Raw genomic sequence first — 21,565 nt, forward strand, 5'->3', positions numbered from 1 at the left:
GATCAGCTGACCAGGTGGTCTCCACACTGGCCAGCAATTCACAAAAAAGCTGGGCCCTGCGGGGAGGGGTGGAGGGGGCACCACGCTCACCCGTGCGGTCAGTACGCCGTCTAGTGGACAGAGTGGGCAGTAACGGCCACTGGCACACACCTGGCCCTCCTGGGTCCCAGGAGCCAGCTGGCGCTCGGGAAGGTTCGGTGATGAGATGCTTGTGCTCAGGAGTGCCCGACTCTTTGCGACCCCATGGACTGCAGCCCACCTGTCTCCTCTGTCCATGGGATTCTCTGGCAGGAATACATAAGAAGGTTCATCTATGCAAATCGTCGAGGAAGACAGGCCTTCTGACTTTCCCTGCAGGGCAGGCTGAAACTCCAGGACTGGGAAGCCTGGGGCAATCATCTCCTCTCTCTCTCTGATTCATGGGCAGCAATGGGAGATCATGCAGGAAGAACAGGACTGGACGAGTGAGGCAAAGGAGGCAGCTGACTTATCATCAACCTGAAGGGAGCACCAAGTGACTCAGTGATTGAGATATCTTAATGCAGCATTTTAGAAAATCAAAATTGTTGCAAAAAAAAAATCTATGGTGAACAAATTAGGAAATCCTCAAATAAAGACAGAATCTGTTCTCATCTTTCCATCTGCCTCGGGCTCCAGGAGGGCTCACAGGGCATGTGACGAGTTCTGTGCCTCACCAGTCCAGCCCCGAGGAGAGCCCTGGAGCTGACCCAGGGGCACCGGTCACATCAGCCAGGGGCCGGGCGGGACCAGAGCCTGGGGTCCAGAAGCAGGTTGTCACCAAGAATTCCATGGCCCTGAGGAAAACGGCAAACTCCAGTCCCAGCTATGACTCCTTAAACCCGGGGGGAGAAGACCGGCTCAGGCATGTTCTCTGTAGTGATGGAGCGCGGGCACTGGGCTGGGAACCCGCCCTGCCAACCCGCCCTGCCCTCAAGGGGCCATCATCTTTGAGCTGAGATCCATATGGACAGGAACGAGGGATTAGGGGATTCTCTGGTTGGACTTCAAAGAAAAATAGTGACGCCGGGGGAGACTAGAGCTCAGCTTCAGAGCAGTGAATCAGCTGAAACAGGCCTGGCTGCTCCTGGGTGTCCTTTCCCCACACAGCCAAGGATGTGACTTCCTGCCTCTTGATTCCTGAGCAAAGTGACAGGACACCTCCTGAGGATGTCTCCCACCCTGAGATGCTGGGGTCCCTCCACAGACATGTCATTGCACCAAGTTGACACCCAGGGCTCGTCCACGGAAGCCCAGCTGGGGTGGTGGCGTTTATCTCCAAGGCAAACAGAGCCACCCCCATTATCCATGACTGGCTGTGTTTACTGATGACGTCACATCCATCCTGGGCTTCCTGGTGGTGACTCAAGGGTGAGCTGCTGGTCAGGATGAGTCTTGCTGGGACCCACCCAAACAAGCAAGCATCTGGAGTCACCCAACCGGAGTGAGACCCTACAGGTGAGACACGGCTGCTAATGTAAGGAAGGTCAGCGAAGGGGCATCTCAGAACATCCACCCCTCACTTAGCACTTCGTGGCAGCCTCTGTCCATGCCCTGTGTATAAAACCCATAGTGTCTCATTCCCCTGTCTCAAATGAGAGAGAGAAAAATAAAAGGGTCACAGTGGGGAAGTGTCCTGCCCAAAGACACAGCCAGCAGGTTACAGGAGGGTTTGCTCACTCGCTGATAGCAGAGGCAGCCAAATCCAGCCTGGAGAAATAATTTCAAAAGACAGAGAGGTATTCCACAGAGACGCGGGCAAACCAGGTTGGAACAAATCCATCCGGGAACTGAGATCTCTTACATGTGGGTTCAAATTCCAGCAGGCTCCCAGCTTCTTCCAAAGAAGGCTTCTCCAAACAGAGGCCCAGGAATGACTGCTTTCAGCCTGGTCGTCCGGCCTGTCTGTAGCTCATCCCTTTCTCTCCCATCACAATTGCTAAAGGTCACTGACTCAGATGGGTGGGCCATCGAAAAACCTAATAAATCTACAAGCGTTCACTCTGCTGAAAGTAATGATAACAATAATTAAACTTAAAATGTGTCTGTAGGGTAGTTGCACAACCTGTGACGGGTGTGGAAATTCCATGTGATCCGACCAACCAGGCTCGGGGCCTGAAGGTGAAGGGAAAGAACAGGCCAGTAGGTCTCTCTGTTGACAGTGGAACCAAAGGGCACTGAAGATCAAAGGCAGCCTGGCAGGGGAGGGGCGGGGAGAGGCGGCTGCAGCCCCAGCATGTGAACCCGTGACCTTCTTGCAGCCTGGGGGGGCCCGCAGTCCCAGGACAGGGCCACGGCCAGCCCCACACAGCTGCTTCTGACTCCTGCGTATTTCGAGGGGGAGCCTGGCCGGATAGCTGCCTCCCTGGAGAAATGCCATGAAAGGGGGCCCTTGCTGCCCTGGGGGTCGTCTGCAGGACTGTCCCCCCTCCTTCCAATCGATCAGGACCCAGAGGCCCAGGGACAGAATGTGACTTGCTCCAGATCACCCAGGGACTCTCATCACTAAACAGAAATGAAATTCACCAGGCCTGCCGTCCAACGCCCTTCCCGCCATGTCAGGCACACTCTGTCCCCTTTCAAGGGCAGCAGGAGACTCCTATCACCAAGCCACTGTGGGGACAGGGCCCAGGAGCCTAGGGGAGACCGCAGCCTGGAAACATCGCAAGGCACCAATGCTGTTACTTTTCCCCAGCTGTATGGAGGAAGAATTCCACTGAGGCTACACCCAAGAGTTGACCTAAGAGCTCAACATCTATCTCAGTCAGAAGGAAAGGAAATATGCCCAAATATTTGGTCTGCTCAATATCAAAGGTCTAAATGACCTCATGAGCTCTGATACTTCGTTCCGAAATCTCATCTCCTTTCATTTTTTTAAAGAAAGCTGCTACTATAGGTCGGAGAAGGCAGTGGCACCCCACCCCAGTACTCTTGCCTGGAAAATTGCATGGATGGAGGAGCCTGGTGGGCTGCAATCCATGGGGTCGCTAGGAGTCGGACACGACTGAGCGACTTCGCTTTGACTTTTCACTTCCATACACTGGAGAAAGAAATGGCAACCCACTCCAGTGTTCTTGCCTGGAGAATCCCAGGGACGGGGGAGCCTGGTGGGCTGCCGTCTATGGGGTCGCACAGAGTCGGACACGACTGAAGCAACTTAGCAGCAGCAGCAGCTACTATAGGTGAACTCTTCCAAGAATGATGAACTCAATTACAGGCCTAGAGATGGATCTATTATTTTAGTTAATAATAATGCAGGAACACTTTCTACTCAGGGCCCCTGGGGACAGTGTCATTGTTTTCGTTTTTGTGGGAATGATGACTGACTCAAAAGCAAAGCAGGTGATTTATCTTGACGAGGTTTATATTTGCCAACTTTGAAAAATGATTCAGAAATACATTCTTGGGGAAAAGAGTGAGTATAAAATTGCGTTTTTATTTAAGTAAAATAAAAATGCTCTGGGAAAGTGGCCTAAGGATATAAACTCACAATAGGGGATTTTCCAAGAGAGTCCTAATTTTAATAACATTATTCTCTTTGGTCTCCATAATCACGTTTTTATTTGACAGTTCATGGGTCTTTTTCATTGTATCTCCGAAATCTGCTCATTCTCCAGATGAAGCAATGTAAATATACTTAAAGTTTCCAGAAGCCCTTTTTCATCATTTGGATTTTTCATCTGAAGATACAGTGACTTCAACACAGTCCCAAATCCTCCCAAATTTTAATGACAATACATACGTCACTTAGGAATGCTTTCAGCTGCAAAGAATAGAAAATCCAGTGCTTGCTGCTGGGTCCCGTTCACTCTCTCTCCATCATTTGTTGATGTCACTCTTGTTTGCCACGTTGAGCTTGCAAGATGGCAGCGCTGACGTCACACCTGCTTTCTGGGAAGTTATTGGGGCGCCAAGCAAGTGGCTTCCTAAACCCCCAGATGCTGTGTTTCTTCCCTCACCCCCAGTAGATCTTGCTTACTTCATTTCTTCGGCCAGAACTGTGTCCCAACTCCAGCCACCGTGGTAGAAACCTCGCCCTTCCGCGCCTGCTCGTTGCCTTCCCAAGGTTATAGCGACTGCGGGCTTTGTTTATTCATCTGTTTGGCTTCGCTGAGTGTCAGCTGCCACGTGTACCATCTAGTTCCCTGACCAGGGATGGAACTCAAGCCCCCTCCCTTGGGAGTGGGGAGTTTTAGCCACTGGACCAGCAGGGACTTTGTGTGTGTGTGTGGGCTCAGCCGTGTCCGACTCTCTGCAGCCTTGTGGAATGCAGCCCGCCAGGCTCCTCTGTCTGTGGAATTTTCCAGGCAAGGATACAGGGGCGGGTTGCCATTTTCTGCTCCAAGGGATCTTCCCAACCCAGAGATGGAACTCAGGTCTCTTACATCTCCTGCGTTGGCAGGTGGGTTCTTTACCACTAGCACCACCTGGGAAGCCCACCAGGGACTTCAAATACCTCTAAATATTAATACAACAGAGAAAGCCTAGAATGCAAGCTTTTAATTGGTAAGTGCATCCTATGGAGAGTATTAAAATAGCAAAGCTCTTTCCACCATGAATTTGGGCCTCAGGTACTGCCTGACATCATAGCCAATGCATCCTAAAAGTTTTATAGTCGTGAGGTACTCAGGGGACATCACAAACCGGCTTACGTGGCACAGTCTGCCTTCAGGGCTCAGCAGGGTTTCCATTGATCTTCAAGCTTTCTTGTACTTCCTGGTCAATGTCGATAGGTTGGGGACATTTTTAACGAAACACATAAATTGCTACTCAAGGTCTTTGCTAAATTATTTATGGTTGTATGCATTTGCCTAATGGAAATTTTCACTTTGTGCTGAATTTCAAGATCCCCGGGGCTAATACTTCCCCTTTTCGTAAAAGGTTGCATTCTCTCGTTGTTTATTGCTCTCATAGACCCATGGAAATTCAGAGTCAGAGCAGACGCTCCATGTAGACAGAGGGAAATGTTACAGAGGGTCTGAGTTGTTCTGGAAACAAATTACTGAAAATGTCAGGGCCCAGCGCGGACGGGGCCTGCATGGCGAGGTGGCACCTCCCAGGTACACAGATACAAACACGGGTGTGTGGCGAGTGAGCATGCAGAAAAAGAAAAGTTCATCAGAGACAGGCTTCTGCTCTCCCCGAAAGAGAATGAAACGTGGAAAGACATCATCCTCGTAGAAAAGAATAGTCCATTATATCACACCCCTCCGCGCCCCCTGCTGATCACATTGAGGAACTGCTTGACAATCCGGGTGTTCGTGTGGCTTCCCTGCACACTCACTCAGTCATGTCCGACTCTTTCGCAACCCCATAGACTGTAGCCCGCCAGGCTCTTCTGTCCATACGATTTCCTAGGCAAGAGTCCTGGAGTGGGTTGCCAAGGACAGGAAAGGAAATGAGAATTGCTTATCTGGCTTCGTAGACTTCTGTAAAAGCATCTCAGAGCATCTTTCTCCAAGTTTTCTCTCTCAGAAAAAGCCCTCAGTGAAGGTAACGTTGTTCTAGAATTTTTTGCACTTGTTTAGCAAGGGGAAATATCGGGTATACAGGGCAACGCTTTATTAAGTCCGAAGAGGAAGTTTGCTGTTGTGGTCGATGTTTGGAATTTGCTAAACACAGAAAACAAATCTGCTCAGGAAAAGACAGTCTGGAAGTTTCTCTGCTGATACTTTCCCGTGGAAAAAAAAATCAAGACAAGCAGAAGAAGACAGGCCAGGCAGATCCACATCCACAGACTCGCCATTTGCCCGTGATGCCAACTCACGGTGGTGTCTTCAGGACAACAGACCACCGCATCCCTTTCTGCCCTGGGCCTTCTCGAGTAAAGAATGCTCAGGTTATCTTGGCCTCTGGCAGAGTCTCTCTTTACACAGGCCAGCCGCACCTAGAGACATCTAGACATCTGGACAGAAGTTAAAAAAAAAAAAATCAGACAATTTTAAAACTAAAAGTAACTTGAAGACCAACTACCCTATATCAGAGGTGGAAAAAAACAGGCCGAGAAGTGAAAACTGCCTTTTGCCGGGTCCCGCACATGGACAGACAGACTGGTACAGAATCCTTCCTCCTCCCCGAGCCCTTATCTCTCCAGGAGCAGTCTCACAAGGAAACTACAAAGGCGCTTTTAGGTTTCCAACTGACTGGACCACCCAGAATTTCTCCAGTCACAAATTCCTTAAAGGATAGATAAAAAGTAACAAGGATATACAATACATAGCTGAGTTTGCAAGAAAAGAGACACCAGAAACGCAAAGGGAGGAAACCAAGCCCCGGGACAGAGGATATGGCCGCCCTTAGGGGTGTGACGTCTGGGAGCTGGAAATGCACCGGATGTTTCAAATGTGAGGTGTTTTATCTGTACGCTTCCGTGCTAAGTTGCTTCAGTCATGTCTGACTTTTTGTGACCCCAAAAGGTTCCTTTGTCCATGGGATTCTCTACGCTAGAATATGGGAGTGGATTGCCATTTCCTCCTGCAGGCGATCTTCCCCACCCAGGGGTTGAACTTGCGTCTTCTGCATTGCAAGGGGATTCCTCACTGCTGAGCCACCGGGGAAGCCCATTTATCTGTATAAAGATTGTGCCAGAAGGAGAGCAGACGCCGAGACCCACTCCTACAGTGGGACCCTCCAAAGACCACATGTCAGTAACAGGGGCATTTGAAAATACTTATTGGCCCGGTAAGGAGGACAGAGGAGTGTTACTTAGTTAGGATCTTTTAAAATTGATTGTATTCATGAATATAGAATGAATATTCTTTCCTATGTTTTCTGGTATGTGTGTCCTTGGCCGTGCCGACTCTTATTAATAGCTGCAGCACATGGAATCTTTGGTCTTCACTGTGGCACATAGGTCTTTTAGTTGTGGCACGTGGGGTCTAGTTCCCAGGCCAGGGATCTAACCTGGACCCTTGGCATTGGCAGCGTGGAGACTTGGCTACTGGACCACCGCGGAAGTGCCTTAAATGGGGTCTTAAGGAGAAAGAAATATCCTAAGAGAAATCAACAGCCCAGCCCTGTGACATTGGGCAGGTGCAGAGCCTGAATTTTACCTTCTTTCAGTGGTGAGCTGCTTAGAGTGCCTAGTAGGAACATATTCACAATTTTCCTGGAGGAATACTCTACACATCATGCCACATGGGCTTCTGAATGACAAAATGGATCATTATTGAAGATGACCCCTTAATAAAAAATCACCAAAATAGATAAGGAATTGGTGGAGTCTCAATTATAGACAATCAGCAGATACAACCGCGGCTGAATGAAACAGAAACAACCAAACCAGGCAAGAGTAAGCAAACGAAGACCACACAGAACATCGGGTAGAGACTATAACATAATACTGTAAATGATCAAGAGATGAAGGAACAGAAACCTAAGGAAATAACACTCTGCAAAAAAACACTGGAAGATCTACGGCGAGAGATTGGATTAGTGATTTTTAAAATTCCCACAAAGCAAAGTTCAGACCTCAGTGGTTTCACTGGCAAATTCTACTAAACATTAAAAAAATAAAAAATACCAATACTTCATAAACTGTTCCAAAAAATGGAAGATGAGGGAGCACTTCCCCACTCCATCTATATGCTGGTATTACCGAAATCAGTCTAAGACATCAGAAGAAAACAATACACCAATATCCCCTCTGAAGGCAGACAGAAGAGCCATCAACAAAATACCAGCGAACTGAATCCAGCAGCAGAAAAAAAGTGTTACATAGCATGACTGAGCGGAGAACTTCCCAGGAATGCAAGGTGGATTCAACACATAAAATCCAACCATTGTTGATTATTTCCCAGAATAAAGGTCAAAAGACACACGATCATCTCAATGGACACAGAAAAATCATTTGACAAAATCCAATGCCCTTTCACGAGAATAACTTTCAACAGACTAGGAATAAAAGGGAATTTCCTCAATCTGATAACTACTAGAGCTAAAGAACAAGTTCAACAATATAGTGAGTTATAACATCAAAAAAAACAAGAATCAATTACATTTCTATATACTTACAATGAACGGTCTGAAAATGAAAAAGCAATTCCATTTACAATAGCATCCAAAAGAAAATACTTAAGGAGGAAACTGAGCGAAGGAAGTAGACTTATACTCTGGAAGTCACAAAGCATTGTTTAAAGAAAAGAAGAAAAACCTAAATAAATGGTAGGAAAAATAAAATAAAATAAATAAATAAATAAATAAATAAATGGTAGGACACTCCGTGTTCATGGATCAGAAAATGTAATGTGGTTAAGATAGTAATGCTTCCCAAACTGACTGATAGAATCAATAAAAATCCTTATTAAAATCCTCAATGCTTTTCCTGCATAAACTGTCAAGCAAATCCTAAAACTGATATGGAAGTACACGACACCCAGATAGGGCTTCCCTAGTGGTCTGTTGGTTAAGAATCCACCTGTCAATGCAGGCGCCACAGATTCAATCCCTGGTCCAGGAAGATCCCACAGGCCACGGTGCAACTAAGCGGCGGTGCCACGACCACTGAGCCAGCGCTCTCGATCCTGAGAGCCGCAGCTCCTGCAGCCCATGCACCCAGAGCTCACGCGCCACCACAAGAGAAGCCACCATAATAAGAAGCCCACGCACTGCGATGGAGAGTAGCCCCCGCTCGCCGCAGCCAGAGAAAGTCCGCTTGCAGCCACAAAGACCCAGGGCAGCCAAAAGTTAAATACATAAGCCTTTAAAAGAAAAAGACACCCAGCACAGCCAAAACCATCTTGAAAAAGATTTTAAAAAGCAAAGCATAGACAAAGTTAGAGGACTCACACTTCCTGATTTCAAAACTTACTACAAAGCTACAGTAAGATAGTGTGGCAGTATAGCGGTCAGTTCAGTTCAGTTCAGTCGCTTAGTCGTGTCCGACTCTTTGCAAGTAGGATAGAGCAACTGCACAGAACTGAAAGTCAAGACAGAAACCCTTACCTTGGTGGCCAAGTGATTTTTTCACGAGTGCCAAGACAATCCAGTGGGGGAAAGAGTCATCTTTTCAGCAAATGGTGCTAGAACAGCTGGACGTCCACAGGCTAACGGATGAGGTTGGACCCTTTCGCTACACCTCAAAAATTAACTCAAAATGAACCCACAGACCTGAAACTATAAAACTCTTAGAAGAAAATATCAGGGTAAATCTTTGTGACCTTGGTTAGGCAATGGTTCCTTACATATGATACCATAATCAAAAGCAACAAAAGGAAAAAATAGGTAAGTCTTAAAATTTTTTTGTGCTTCAAGGGACAATATCCAGGAAGCTAAAAGACAACCCACAGAACAGTGGAATATAATTGTAAATCCATATAGCTGACAAGGGACTTGTACCCAGGATATATAAAGAATGGTGACAACTCAGTAAGAAAACAAAATACATTCTGTTCGTGCCAATGCTTTGTTACCTATTGATAGCTGCTGAATCTAGAATCTGTATATTCCCTTCTAGACTTCAGACCCATGATTTGTTTTGCAGTGGTCTATTTTATTGTGTTTTTTTAAAACCGAAGAAAGCAAACCCCTGATGCAGCTGATTTCTCACAAAATGAAGAGCATCTTGGCTTTTTCATAAATTCATCCTCCTAACATTTCTTGAGCAAAACTATGGGCCAGGGACTGGGCAGCCTGCAATGAACAAGTCAACAGTCAGCCTGCCCTTGGGACACTGAAGGGTTTGTGGGTGGGAAGAGACAATCAGCAAAAAGATGAACAAGAAAAAGATTAGCTAGTGTCTTCGTTTCCCTTTGTTGTTCAGTTGCTCAGTCGTGTCCAACTCTTTGTGATCCCGTGGACTGCAGCACGCCAGGCTTCCCTGTCCTTCACCAACTCCCAGAGTTTGCTCAAATTCATGTCCTCGGAGTAGATAATGCCATCCAATCATCTCATCCTAGGTCACAACCTTCTCCTCCTGCCCTCAATCTTTTCCAGCATCAGAGTCTTTTCCAACGAGTCAACTCTTCACATCAGGTGGCCGATATATTGGACCTTCAACTTCGGTATCAGTCCTTCCCATGTATATTCAGGGTTGATTTCCTTTAGGATTGACTGGTTTGCAGTCCAGGGGACTCTCAAGAGTGTTCTCCAGCACCACAGTTTGGAAACATCAGTTCTTCAGTGCTCAGCCTTCTTTACGGTCCAACTCTCACGTCCATCCATGACTACTAGCTATTGTAACTAATTACTACAAATTCAGTGGCCTAAACCTGCACACAGTTATTCTCCTGTAGTTCTGGGCAGATGTCTGAAAAGCCTCAGCTGAAATCAAGATGTCAGCAGGGCTATTGCCTTCTGGCCCTAGTTCCTCTAAAGGGAGAACCCACATACTTGCCTTTTCCAACTTCTAGTGGCCTCCTGTGTTTCTCGGCTTGTAGCCTCTTCGTCCCTCTTTAAAGTACATCACTCCAGTCTCTGACATCACATTTCCTCCTCCTCCAGCTTCTCCTGTGTCCCTCCTGTAAGGAATTTTGTGATGCTAACTGGTCCATCCAGAAATCCCAAACAATCCCCTCCTCTCCAACTCCTTACTTTGATCGCATTTGCAGAGTCCCATTTGTCATATAAAGTAGCACTGACCCTTTCCTCTGAGGATTAGGGCCTGGACATCCTGGGGAATCTTTATTTTAGCCTACTGTAGCGAGCGATAGGGTTTCCCCCGTGGCTTGCACTAAGTCGCTTCAGTCGTGTCTGACTCTTTGTGAGTCCACAGAGTGTAGCCTGCCAGCCTCCTCTGGACAGAGGAGATTCTCTAGGTAAGCATCCTGGAGTTGCCATTTCCTTCTCCAGGGGATCTTCCTGACCCAGGGATGGAACCCGCTTCTCCTGCATTGGCGGGTGGGTTCTTTACCACTAGCACTACCTGGGAAGCCCCCATGGCTCAGTGCTAAAGAATCCACCTGCAGTGTAGGAGGTGCAGAAGGCACAGGTTCGACCCCGGGGTGGGGAAGATCCCCTGGAGGAGGGCATGGCAACCCACTCCAGTATTCTTGCCTGGAGAATCCCATGGACAGAGGAGCCTGGCGGGCTACAGTCCACAGGCTTGCACAGAGTCGGACACGACTAGAGCAGCTTGGCACAGCATGTGGCACAGCCAGCTGGTGGTGAGCACTATTAGAATTAAAATAGAATGCTATGTTAGAGACGGCTTGGAATACTACTTCCGGTCAAGGAAGGTCCCTCTAAGCTGAGCTTCACATTTCCAGGAAATACTGTAGTGGGGAGAACATTCTAGACAGAGGAAACAGCAAGTGAAAAACTCTACAGCAGGGGTCGGTCCTTTCACTGCAAACAACAGGGTTCAATCTCTGGTTGGGGAACTAAGGAAAAAAAAAACCTGAGGAAAAAATTCTACAGCAGAATAGATTTGGAATAGGGGAGGAGTCAGTGCTGTTTGCATCGGAAAGGTAAGGGAATTTTCAAGTCACATTTGCTTTTTCAAAATAAGAACACTTAAAGCCCCATCCCCTCTCTTGGTCTTTATCACATATGTGTGTGTGTGTGTGTTTGTTCTTTCTTGCATTTTTTATTTTTAATTGAGGATAAATGCTTTACAATGCTGTGTTGGTTTCTGTCACACATCAGCATGAGTCAGCCACAGGTATATATATTCCCCTCCCTCTTGAACCTCCCTGCCATCCCCCCACCCCATCCCATCCCTCTAGATTGTCGCAGAATGTTGGGTTGAGCTCCCTGCATCATACAGCAAATTCTCTTGGTCTTTAAACGGGAATTTGCCCCAAACTGCTGTTATTGGCAGGGACCTCTTTGGTCACAAAACACAGTACATCCTCATGGATGCCCCAGAGCGCTCACCAAGCCAGACAGCCCATGGGCAGGCGGTAAGCTCAGCCACAGAAAGTTCAGAAGAAGGCAGACACCCCAACACAAGAGCCTGTTTGGAGTGTGGCTTCAGAATCTCAATGATACTGTCACTAGCAATTGCATCTTGCAACTTTCACTAACGTAAACAGGATTTTTGGTTATTTAAACTCAAATAGGAACTAAGAGCGGAGAAGGCAATGGCATCCCACTCCAGTACTCTGGCCTGGAAAATCCCATAGACGGAGGAGCCTGGTAGGCTGCAGTCCATGGGGTCGCACAGAGTCGGACGTGATTGAAGCGACTTAGCAGCAGCAGCAGCAGGAGCTAAGAGAGGAAACCTTGGTTGTCTGCCCCTGGGGAGGTGTGGAGCTGATTTCCAGCGAGGCCAGGCCTGTTCTTCAGGCCTGGGTTCTGGGCAATTGGAGAGCAGCTACAGTGCTTTCTCAGCAGTTACAACCGGCTTCTCACCTTCTCCTGTGTCATCCCTTTCCATTGATTCACTTCACTTCACACTGAGCATCATTAAACCTCAGAACAGCTAAGACTGCGGGTTTTCAAGTTTGCATGAAACCAACACACACACCTGAAGAGCCTAACACGTGGATTTTTGAGGGCGTTCTCGTCTTTTTAGACTTACAGCACATTTGACTGTACTACAGCTTTTATTGCAGTCCTCCTTAAATTCTACTTCCTGCACTTGTTTTAAGGTCTTGAGTCAAGGCCAGTACACTTTGTACTTCACTATGGCCCTCAGCAGGGTGCCTGGCACAGAGCAGATAATCAATACTCATTTGTTCTTGGGGACTCAGCGGCACCAGTCCTAATATTGATACAGACCAAGAGCTGACCATTCTCTAAGACTTCTAACGGAGCAACCAGGAAATTATTTCCATACCGGAGATTTCGTTAATATAGATATCTGTTAGAAGGTCTGCCTACACTTGTGAACCTGGCCCTTTGATCAGATTCCAGTCTCAACAAACAAACTGGGCCATCTGAGATGTGCTGGTTTTAAAGCAGTTGGTTAATTGCTATCTCTTCCTGGCTGAGCTGGGTGTTAAAGGTTAAGCCTCTGCTCTCTTTCTGGCTCCTCAGTTGACTGCCTTGCAGCAGAGGGTGAAATGATCCCATTCATCAGAAGGCCTGGAGGGAGGTTCTAACACAAAAGGTGACCGACCTGCAAAGTTAAGGAAGAGATTTTCAAATTTAAATGAAAGCTGACAGACATCCTTGGAGAGCCCAATATGACAAACTGATAATGGTAAGGTCATCAGTTCACTCAATATGGCAAATAAGACCCACCGGGCAAATTTTATGAGTCAGATGCTAAAAACCTGTTAAGGAGAGGTAGCTGCTTCCACTGCTGGAAACCTAAGGGCTCCAACACCCAAGGATCCATTACCTTTTGGTTCTCAATCACAGTACACTTTATAGCTTGCAAAACACGATAACCTTGTCCCAGAATCCAAGTGGTTGATTCTGTCCTAAATCTAGCTGCATCTCATGCTTTTATATCCCCATCTAGGCCAACACAGGACTTTCTTTGTGTATGTTTCCCAGTGAATTTTATAACAGGAGCAGTTTAGAAGCTTCGTAATAGCCCATAAAAGATAAAGATGAAATTGCACCCAGATAGAAGTTTTTTAGATACAGAATAAGATCTCCCGCTCTGGCTGGGTGAGTATCTCAGATACCAAGCTGTGTTTCAGGCTGGGAGGAGCCTGTTCTGGGTCCTCAGGCTGGGGTTGAGGTGGAGATAGAACAGGGAGTTTCAGGAGCCACCCTAAGGAAGAGCATTACCTCCACTATACCTGCGTTCACTGCTGCTGATGCTAAGTCACTTCAGTTGTGTCTGACTCTGTGTGACCCCATAGACAGCAGCCCACCAGGCTCCCCCGTCCCTGGGATTCTCCAGGCAAGAACACTGGAGTGGGTTGCCATTTCCTTCTCCAATGCATGAAAGTGAAAAGTGAAAGGGAAGTCGCTGAGTCGTGTCCAACTCTTCGAGACCCGGTGGACCGCAGCCTACCAGGCTCCTCTGTCCATGGGATTTTTCAAGCAAGAGTACTGGAGTGGGGTGCCATCGCCTTCTCCCACCTGCGTTCACTATGGGCTTCTAAATCTTGTAACGATCTTGTGACTAGCACGGTTATATTGCACTGAATTAAAAGTCCTTCTTAAATCTAAGTTTGAAAACGTACTGCCATTTCTGTAACCAGGCATTTATTGATTTTTTTTTCACATTTCATTATAAGGAACTTCCAAAAAGGGTTGCAAGAGGCTGCCTCTTTCCCCCACCTACGAGAGCCTTTGTCCCGAGGTCCCTCAGCTCTCTGAGGTCGGGGATATGAGAGGGCAGGAAGGGGTCAAGCAGGGAAACGAGTACAACTGGGGGACACAGCCCCCGCGGAGAACGTGGGCGTCAGGGCCCCTGTCGCCAGCACTGCAAGGGGCACTAGAGAGCTCTAGGACCACAGAGGGGTGACCGCCTACGGTGCGGGCTGAAAGCAGAACAGCGTCGCGAGCCGGCCGCGGACCCCTCACGCGCTCTGGGTCCCAGCTTTCCAGCGCCTCAGGTGGAGACGCCCCGCCCACTTGGCGCGGCGCGCCTCCGCCCCGCCCACACGGGCCTCACTGCCCCGCCCACCACGGCTCGGCCCGCCTCCGCCCCACCGCCCAGGCCGCCTCAGGTGGGGCCGCCCCGCCCGCCCGGCCGCCCCGCCTCGCGGCCGCCCCGCCCACCCTGCCCGCCTCAGGTGGGGCCGCGGGGCCCGCCCTGCCCGCTCAGCAGAGTCTGGCCGAGCGAGTCTCCTCAGTTCCTCGCCGGCGGTCGCGGAGGTAGCGCTTCAAGTTTTGACGTTTTGGCCGCCGGGTCGCTCGACTTGCACTTCCCGGCCGACGGCTGTGGAGGCAGCCGACGCTTGAGGGCCCCTCAGCCGCGCCCCGGCGCTCCACAGCCGCCCAGGGTCGGGCGGCCACGAGGCCCGGCCGCGTCCTCCCGCGTTCGCCCGCCCGGCGGCTGCAGCCATGTCGCGGGGGCCGGAGGAGGTGAACCGGCTCACCGAGAGCACCTACCGGGTGAGCGGGCCCGCGACCCTGGGGGCGCCCGGGTTCGAGGGCGGGAGATGCGGGGACTGGGGAGTGGGGGGCCCGGGGTTCCGGGGGCGAAGAGGCTGGGACCGTGGGGGCGTCGGGGTTTGAGGGCGGAAGACTGGGGCTCCAGGGCTCGAGGCTGGGGGTGCGGGGAGAGGTCCGGAGCCCTGGGGAGCCGGGGTTCGGGGTTCGAGGCCGGGGAATCGGGGAGCCCCGCCGGCGGCCGGCAGTCCTCGCCCAGGGGAACGGTCGGGATCCTTTACCTTCGAGGTGAGGAGGGGACTTGACGCGGGAATGTCCTCCCCTCCCCCTCCTTTCTTTACCCGGTCCCCTCCTCTCCCTCCCGGCGCAGGAGACGCCCGGCAAATTACACATTTCACAACCGAATGTCTTCGGGGCGGGAGGGTCCTGTGTCGCCCTTGGGGCGCGTCCTCCCCCAGTCTTCCCCTCGGGGTCGGTGGCCTCGCCGGCGCGGCTGCGGCGCCTGAGTTCTCGGAGAGCCGAGCTTGAGTTTCCTCCGAGAATGTAAGGGGGAAACTCCCAGGTAATCAGCCAGCGCCAGGTGAGCGGGGCTCGGCCCTGGCGCCTGCGGGGGCGCCCACGGCCCCAGGACTTCACTGGGAAGGTTTGAGACTCGCTCCCCCCGAGACCCCACCTCACGCAGCTTTACGTTCAATTTGGCTTTCAGATATCGATTATTTGGGGGAGGTTAATGGGAGTCTAAGAACGTCCGAGGTTTGAAGAAAGTTGGCCCAACCTTAAGCAATGCGTTTGATGGTCATTCTCTTAACTTGCACTTATTACGAGAGAATGTTTCCAGAAACATAGATTTAGGATTAGTGGCCAGTTTAGTAAGTTTAAGTACGTATAAATGAATTCCAGTTTGAAATAAGATATGTGTTTAATCATCTGCTATTAATAGAACACAAAACAACTTGTTTTAATTCGGCTTAGGCTCATGGAACCCAAGTTCTCCAAATGCATTTGTAGCCATTTTTAAGACCCACAGTTGGGTCATTTGTATAGATTACTTTTTTTTTTTAACCCTAAAATTTAGTTTCTAGATTTACAATTGAATTTGCAAGTGAATTCCTGAAATCAGAGTTTATTGACTTTTGTTGGGTAAGAATAAAAGCATGAAAATAGGTTCATAATCCTTTGTTCAAAAGACTGGTTCCCTTTGTCTGAATACACAAATCCTGTCACATGTGGACTATACTGCATTCACACTAAACACAGTAGATACAGTTGTCATAGCATTCTCAGTAAGCTCAGTAAGTAACTGTGACCAAAATCTGGTCCTTATTCATGTTTCCTTAGAAGAGGGCAGGTTTTAGAAATCCCAGAAATTTGAATGTTAAGGTTTTACCTTTCTGCTGAGATTGTTTAGATGATCCTGAAGATGGTGGGGGTAGGAATGTATGAGCTGTTGACTGTGTTAATATCACGTTGTTACTCTTCAACTTGGGAGTTGTGGCTACTCTGATGACTGTCAATTAAGGACAGTAAAACTGTACGTTATTGAGGAATGGAGATCATTGCTAATTTGAGTAGAATTGCACACACACACACACACCCCAGCCCCCGTGCCTCCAAGAACAGGCTGGTATATCTTTCCAATCTGAGATGAGATATGACTCAGGCATCTAATCCTAAAGTCACTCTTCTCTGCTTTTTCTCCCAGTTCTTCACTGTCACTTTCAGTGGTGACTCAGCAGAGGGGCTGTGCTCAAGTGAATTACAGTCCCACAGATATCAGTTTTGCATTACCCAAAGAACTGAGGCAGGAGGAAAAAGGTGTGGATTTCATAGTTTGGGTTATGTGTTTATCGACACTGTTATTTAGTCGCTAAGTTTTGTTCAACTCTTTGTGACCCCATGGACTGTAGCCCACAGGCTCCTCTGTCCATAGGATTCCCCAGGCAAGAATACTGAAATGGGTTGCCATTTCCTTCTCCATAAAACATTGGAAATCATTTTCGTATTTTGAAAGGCTGTGATACCCTGACGATCAGAGACCTGTACCTTTGCTTTCCATTCCCAGGTGTCTTAAAACATACTAAAAGCTCACAGATGTTTATTGACTGACTTTAATCACCATTTCCTCGTTAATGTTTTAGGGTCAGGTTTAGGTTGGGATGGTGGGATAATAATTTACAGCCCCAGACAGCAAGTTTATATATAATCTATAAAGTGAATGCCACTAGCTCATGCTTTGACTATGATAGAAATGCACAGTGAAATTTCACAGATCTGATTGAAAGCCCAGCATCTTTTCACCACCTCCTCTTCAGGTTCTTCCTCCCCCAACCCCCTCAAAACCAAACCTGAAAACAATTCAAGTTTAATACGGTAAGAGTCTCCCAGCAGTGTGGATGAACCTGGAAAAGAGATCTCCTTGATGTTACCTGGCAAGTTAGAATGTTTTCCTAATAGAAGTGCAGCCTAACCAGGTGCATTTACAAAAGCCGCCTGCAAATGAGGTCTTATGACGCATATGGGTTTTGATATTTTTTAATACTCAAATTTCTCTAACTTTGAAATAAAGGAATAAATTCTTTAGAGAAAAAGGGGGATTATGAAGTAGTGTGATCCTCTCTATGCAGTATCAAATATCTTTGAATATTTATTTAAACATTTGCTGAATTTTTTTCAATGTGTACTTAGACAAATGGTTACCAGAGAGCCATACTAAATCCCAGGAGGATGTGTGTTTTACGACTTTACGAGCAAATGGCATGATAGTAGGCCCCAAAATGTCAGGTAGTATCACTGTTGCTAATTAGAATTAAGCCAAAGATCCCTCCCCACACTTCAGCCTATACGACACCCATAATTTCCCTCAGCAGCTTGCTTGTGATTTTGCATGGGTTTTCTGATGAGTGCATGCTTTAGTGGTACAAGGAAGAAGTAAAGTTAAAAAAAAAAAAAAACCCTTAATTAAAAGTAACCACACACACACACAGAAGTAACCACAACCTTGCTGGAAGTTACACCTGTTGGTCTGAGGAAGTTAAGGAGGGCTGGATGTGATGTCACCCCTGCATTAATCTTGCTGAAGCAGCAGTGATGGGGGAAGGGACACAGAGGTCTTTGTTTAAATGTCACCTCCTCCGAGTCCCACTCAAACAGCTTTAAAATTGAAGACAACCCCATCCGTCTCCCAGCGCCCCCCACACTCACACCTGTAGTTCTGACTACCTTAGCATATATTGTTGTTCAGTTGCTAAGCCTTGTCTGACACTCTTGTGACCCCATGGACCGTAGGCCACCAGGCTCCTCTGTCCACGGGATTTCCCACGCAAGAATCCTAGAGTGGGTAGCCATTTCCTTCTCCAGGTCATCTTCCTGACCCAGGGATCAAACCCGAGTCTCCTGCATTGGCAGACAGATTCTTTCCCACTGAGCCCCCAGGGAAACCCTTAGCATATAATATATATTTATTTATCATGTATGTTTATCTCTACTCCAGCTTAAATGTGAGCTCCCAATGGAAAGAAGCTTTGTTTGTCTCTGAGCACCTAGCACACAGTTCCTGGCACCTAACAGGTGTACATACTTGATGACGAAATGAGCCTTTAATTAATTTAGTAAGCTCCTATCCTGTGCCAGGCTCCCCTCTCCCTCCCTTGACACTTCATAGAGCATTTGTTTCATTCTAGTTACACATCAGCCCTCAAGGTGGGCCTGTTTATTTACTGTTGAGAAAGTGAGGCCCAAAGTCTGAGATATCAGTGCCCACAGGCCAGTTCCCCTGCCAGCCTCCATCCCCATTCCTTGGTGTAGGAATTTAGTTTGTGGTAGCCAGCAAATGCGCAAACCAATTCCATTTTCATACTGTGGTGCCTAAGGTGTCCCCCAAAGTTTGTTATTGCTAACTGATCAGCAGCAGCATGCTGTGAACAAACCTTCAAGTAAGAAAATGAGAGACTTTCATTCTTTCACTGGGTAAAGCAAGCAGTCTACACCTGCGTGCTGAGTTTTGCTTGTGTAATGGTGGTTTATTTTCTCAGCTTGGGTTTAAGTGGGGATGTTTCAGTGAAAGTCCTGTTTGGTTGGCTTCCAGTGTGGCCTGTGGCATATAGGTCTAGGCTTTGAAGCTGGTGGCTCAGACAATAAAGAATCTGCCTTCAATTCAGGAGACCCAGGTTCGATCCGTGGGTCGGAAAGATCCCCTGGAGAAGGAAATAGCTACCCACTCCAGTATTCTTGCCTGGAGAATCCCATGGACCAGAGCCTGGTGGGCTCTGGTCCATGGGGTCGCGAAGTTGGACGCAACTGAGCAACTAACACTTTCACTTTTTTGGGGGGGCGGGAAGCTTTTGGTCGATTTTATGTTTATTGCTGTTGCTTGTTGGCTACTTGATATTTTCATCTGTTCCCATAACACTGCTTTCTTCAGGTATGCTGAAGATAAAATAGCATCTGCAGAAGCTCAGACAATTTGGGCTCCATGATGACTAAAAAAGGGAATTGTAAGAATCAGGTGCCAGGTAGCAGAAAGGGTTGCCAGGTAGCAAATATTAAACTGCACAGCCCAGTGTTATAACATCTTGTCTGTAAACACAAAGCCAAATAATGAGTGTCTTTTCCTGTCATAACATCTTTTCTTGATTGGAAAGAGGTTTTAGAACTATGATAACACTACTATGAGGACAGAGCAGCATCCTTTATTAACAAGGCTGGGGCCACTCAAACTTGTGACACCATTCACAAGTTCCAGGTTGCCTCTGACTTTGCATGTGTGACATTATTCCAGGCTCGGGCGTTAATTCCTACCCTGCACTTCTGTCGTAATGAATTGCAGGGAGACCTGCAGGGGAAACTGATGAGTGTGCGGTTGAAACTGTGTGGATTGTTTTTCCCTCAGAATTCCACACAACTATTTATTCTGCAGTTCAATGTAAAACTCATTATAGAAGCAACACAAATATTTGTTGAACTTACCTGTTAACATTTGCAAATACATTTTTATTTCTAAAACTTTTATTTTTACTGAAATACAGTTAAAGATTTGCAGTGTGTTAATTTCTACTGTATAGCAGTGATTCAGTTATATGTATATGTACATTCTTTTTTAAGATCCTTTTCCATTATGGATCACAGGATATTGAACATAGTCCCCTATGCTATACAGTAGGACCTTGTTGTTTAGTAGGTCCTAAAACTTTTTATTGAACTTTAATCTACATACTGAAAGGTTTGCTTAGGCCTTTATAGCTCACTAAATTGTCACAAATTGAACCCACATGTGTAACCAGCACCCAGATCAAGAAGTAGACCGTGACCAGGCCCGGAAGCCCCTCTCACGCCCCCTTCCAGGCACTGTACCCACTCCAGGATAGCTACTCTCCTAACTTATAGCAGCATAGGCTAGTTTGGCTTATCTTGTCTGCCTCATTTCACTCAATATGTTTTTTGGATCCATCCATCCATATCACAGAAGTAGTTGCCATTAGTTTTTTTTTCACTGTGTAGTATTACAAGGTGTGACTGTATCACAGTCTGTTCTTTGAGGGGCATTTGGATTGTTTTCAGACAACTCAAGGATATTATGAATAGTATGAGTCTGGTGGGCACAGGCCCTCATTTCTCTTGGGTGTCTACACAGAGGAGTGGAGTTCCCGGATTATCAGGTACTTAAATATTTATTCGGCTTTGGCAGAAACTGCTAAGCTGTCTGCCAAAGTGGTTGCATCCGTTTACATTCCCACCAGAAGTGGGTGAGAGTTCCAGTTGGTTGCTCTACAGCCTCACCAACAGTTGATATTTTCCTTCCTTTTCATTCTGGCGGCTCTGATGGGTGTATGCAAAAGTTAAAAAAAAAATAAATTCAAGGTGAAACAGTTTGCCCCAGGCTTGTTGGTTGGAGGTCTGTAACCACAGCAGGAATGCCATCTCCCTGGAGGATTCAAAGACAGATTCAAAGACAGAATAGAGACATAGGGATCAGATGCCCGAGAGAGGCATCAGTGGTAGTGTTCAGTAGAATAAAAAATAAATTTCAGTTTATTGGACTCTCAGACTCTCATAGGTGAACACATCAAAAGGTTTTCTTGTGGGCTCAGGCCCGTGGCGCCAGCAGGATGGACAAGTGTTGCAGTCTTCATGCTGCCAGGAAGCTCCGTAGTCACTGACAAGACCAGAAGTGGTATCATAAACAGTACAAGAAAGCCTATTTGGGCACAGCCCTGAAGGCCAGCCCTTTTGGTGGCACTTCTGCTGCCAAGGGAATTGTGCTCGAAAAAGTAGGAGTTGAAGCCAAGCAGCCAGATTCTTCCATCAAGAAGTGTGTCAGGGTTCAGCTAATCAAGAATGGCCAAAAAAAAAAAAATCACTGCTTTTGTACCCAGTGATGGTTGCTTGAATTTTATTGAGGAAAATGATGAAGTTCTGATTGCTGGATTTGGTTGCAAATATCATGTTGGTGACATTTCTGGAGTCCTCTTTAATGTTGTCAAAGTAGCCAGCGTCTCACTTTTGCCTTTATACAAAGGCAAGAAGGAAAGACCAAGATCATAAATTTTGATGACGAAAGCACGGTAGTAATAAGTTCTCATATACCAAAAAAAAAAAAAGGGTTTTTTTGTGTAAGAGGTTTAGGGGGCATAGATGAACCATAATTAAATGA

At 47.4% G+C, this 21,565-nt stretch overlaps 1 protein-coding gene and 1 pseudogene across 1 annotated transcript in view; both read left to right on the forward strand.

Moving 5' to 3' along the window:
* The first annotated feature begins 14,504 nt into the window (after positions 1-14,504).
* Positions 14,505-21,565, forward strand: part of BAIAP2L1 (BAR/IMD domain containing adaptor protein 2 like 1) — a 76,935-nt gene continuing 69,874 nt past the window's right edge. The window contains exon 1 of the mRNA XM_069569566.1: positions 14,505-14,919. Within this exon, the coding sequence (XP_069425667.1) occupies positions 14,869-14,919 (51 nt within the window). The 5' untranslated portion in view covers positions 14,505-14,868. The remainder of the gene's footprint in view (positions 14,920-21,565) is intronic.
* LOC138929820 (small ribosomal subunit protein uS12-like) lies at positions 21,021-21,456 on the forward strand (annotated as a pseudogene).

This window comes from Ovis canadensis, chromosome 24, assembly GCF_042477335.2.
Source record: "Ovis canadensis isolate MfBH-ARS-UI-01 breed Bighorn chromosome 24, ARS-UI_OviCan_v2, whole genome shotgun sequence".
Taxonomy (NCBI): Eukaryota; Metazoa; Chordata; class Mammalia; order Artiodactyla; family Bovidae; genus Ovis; species Ovis canadensis.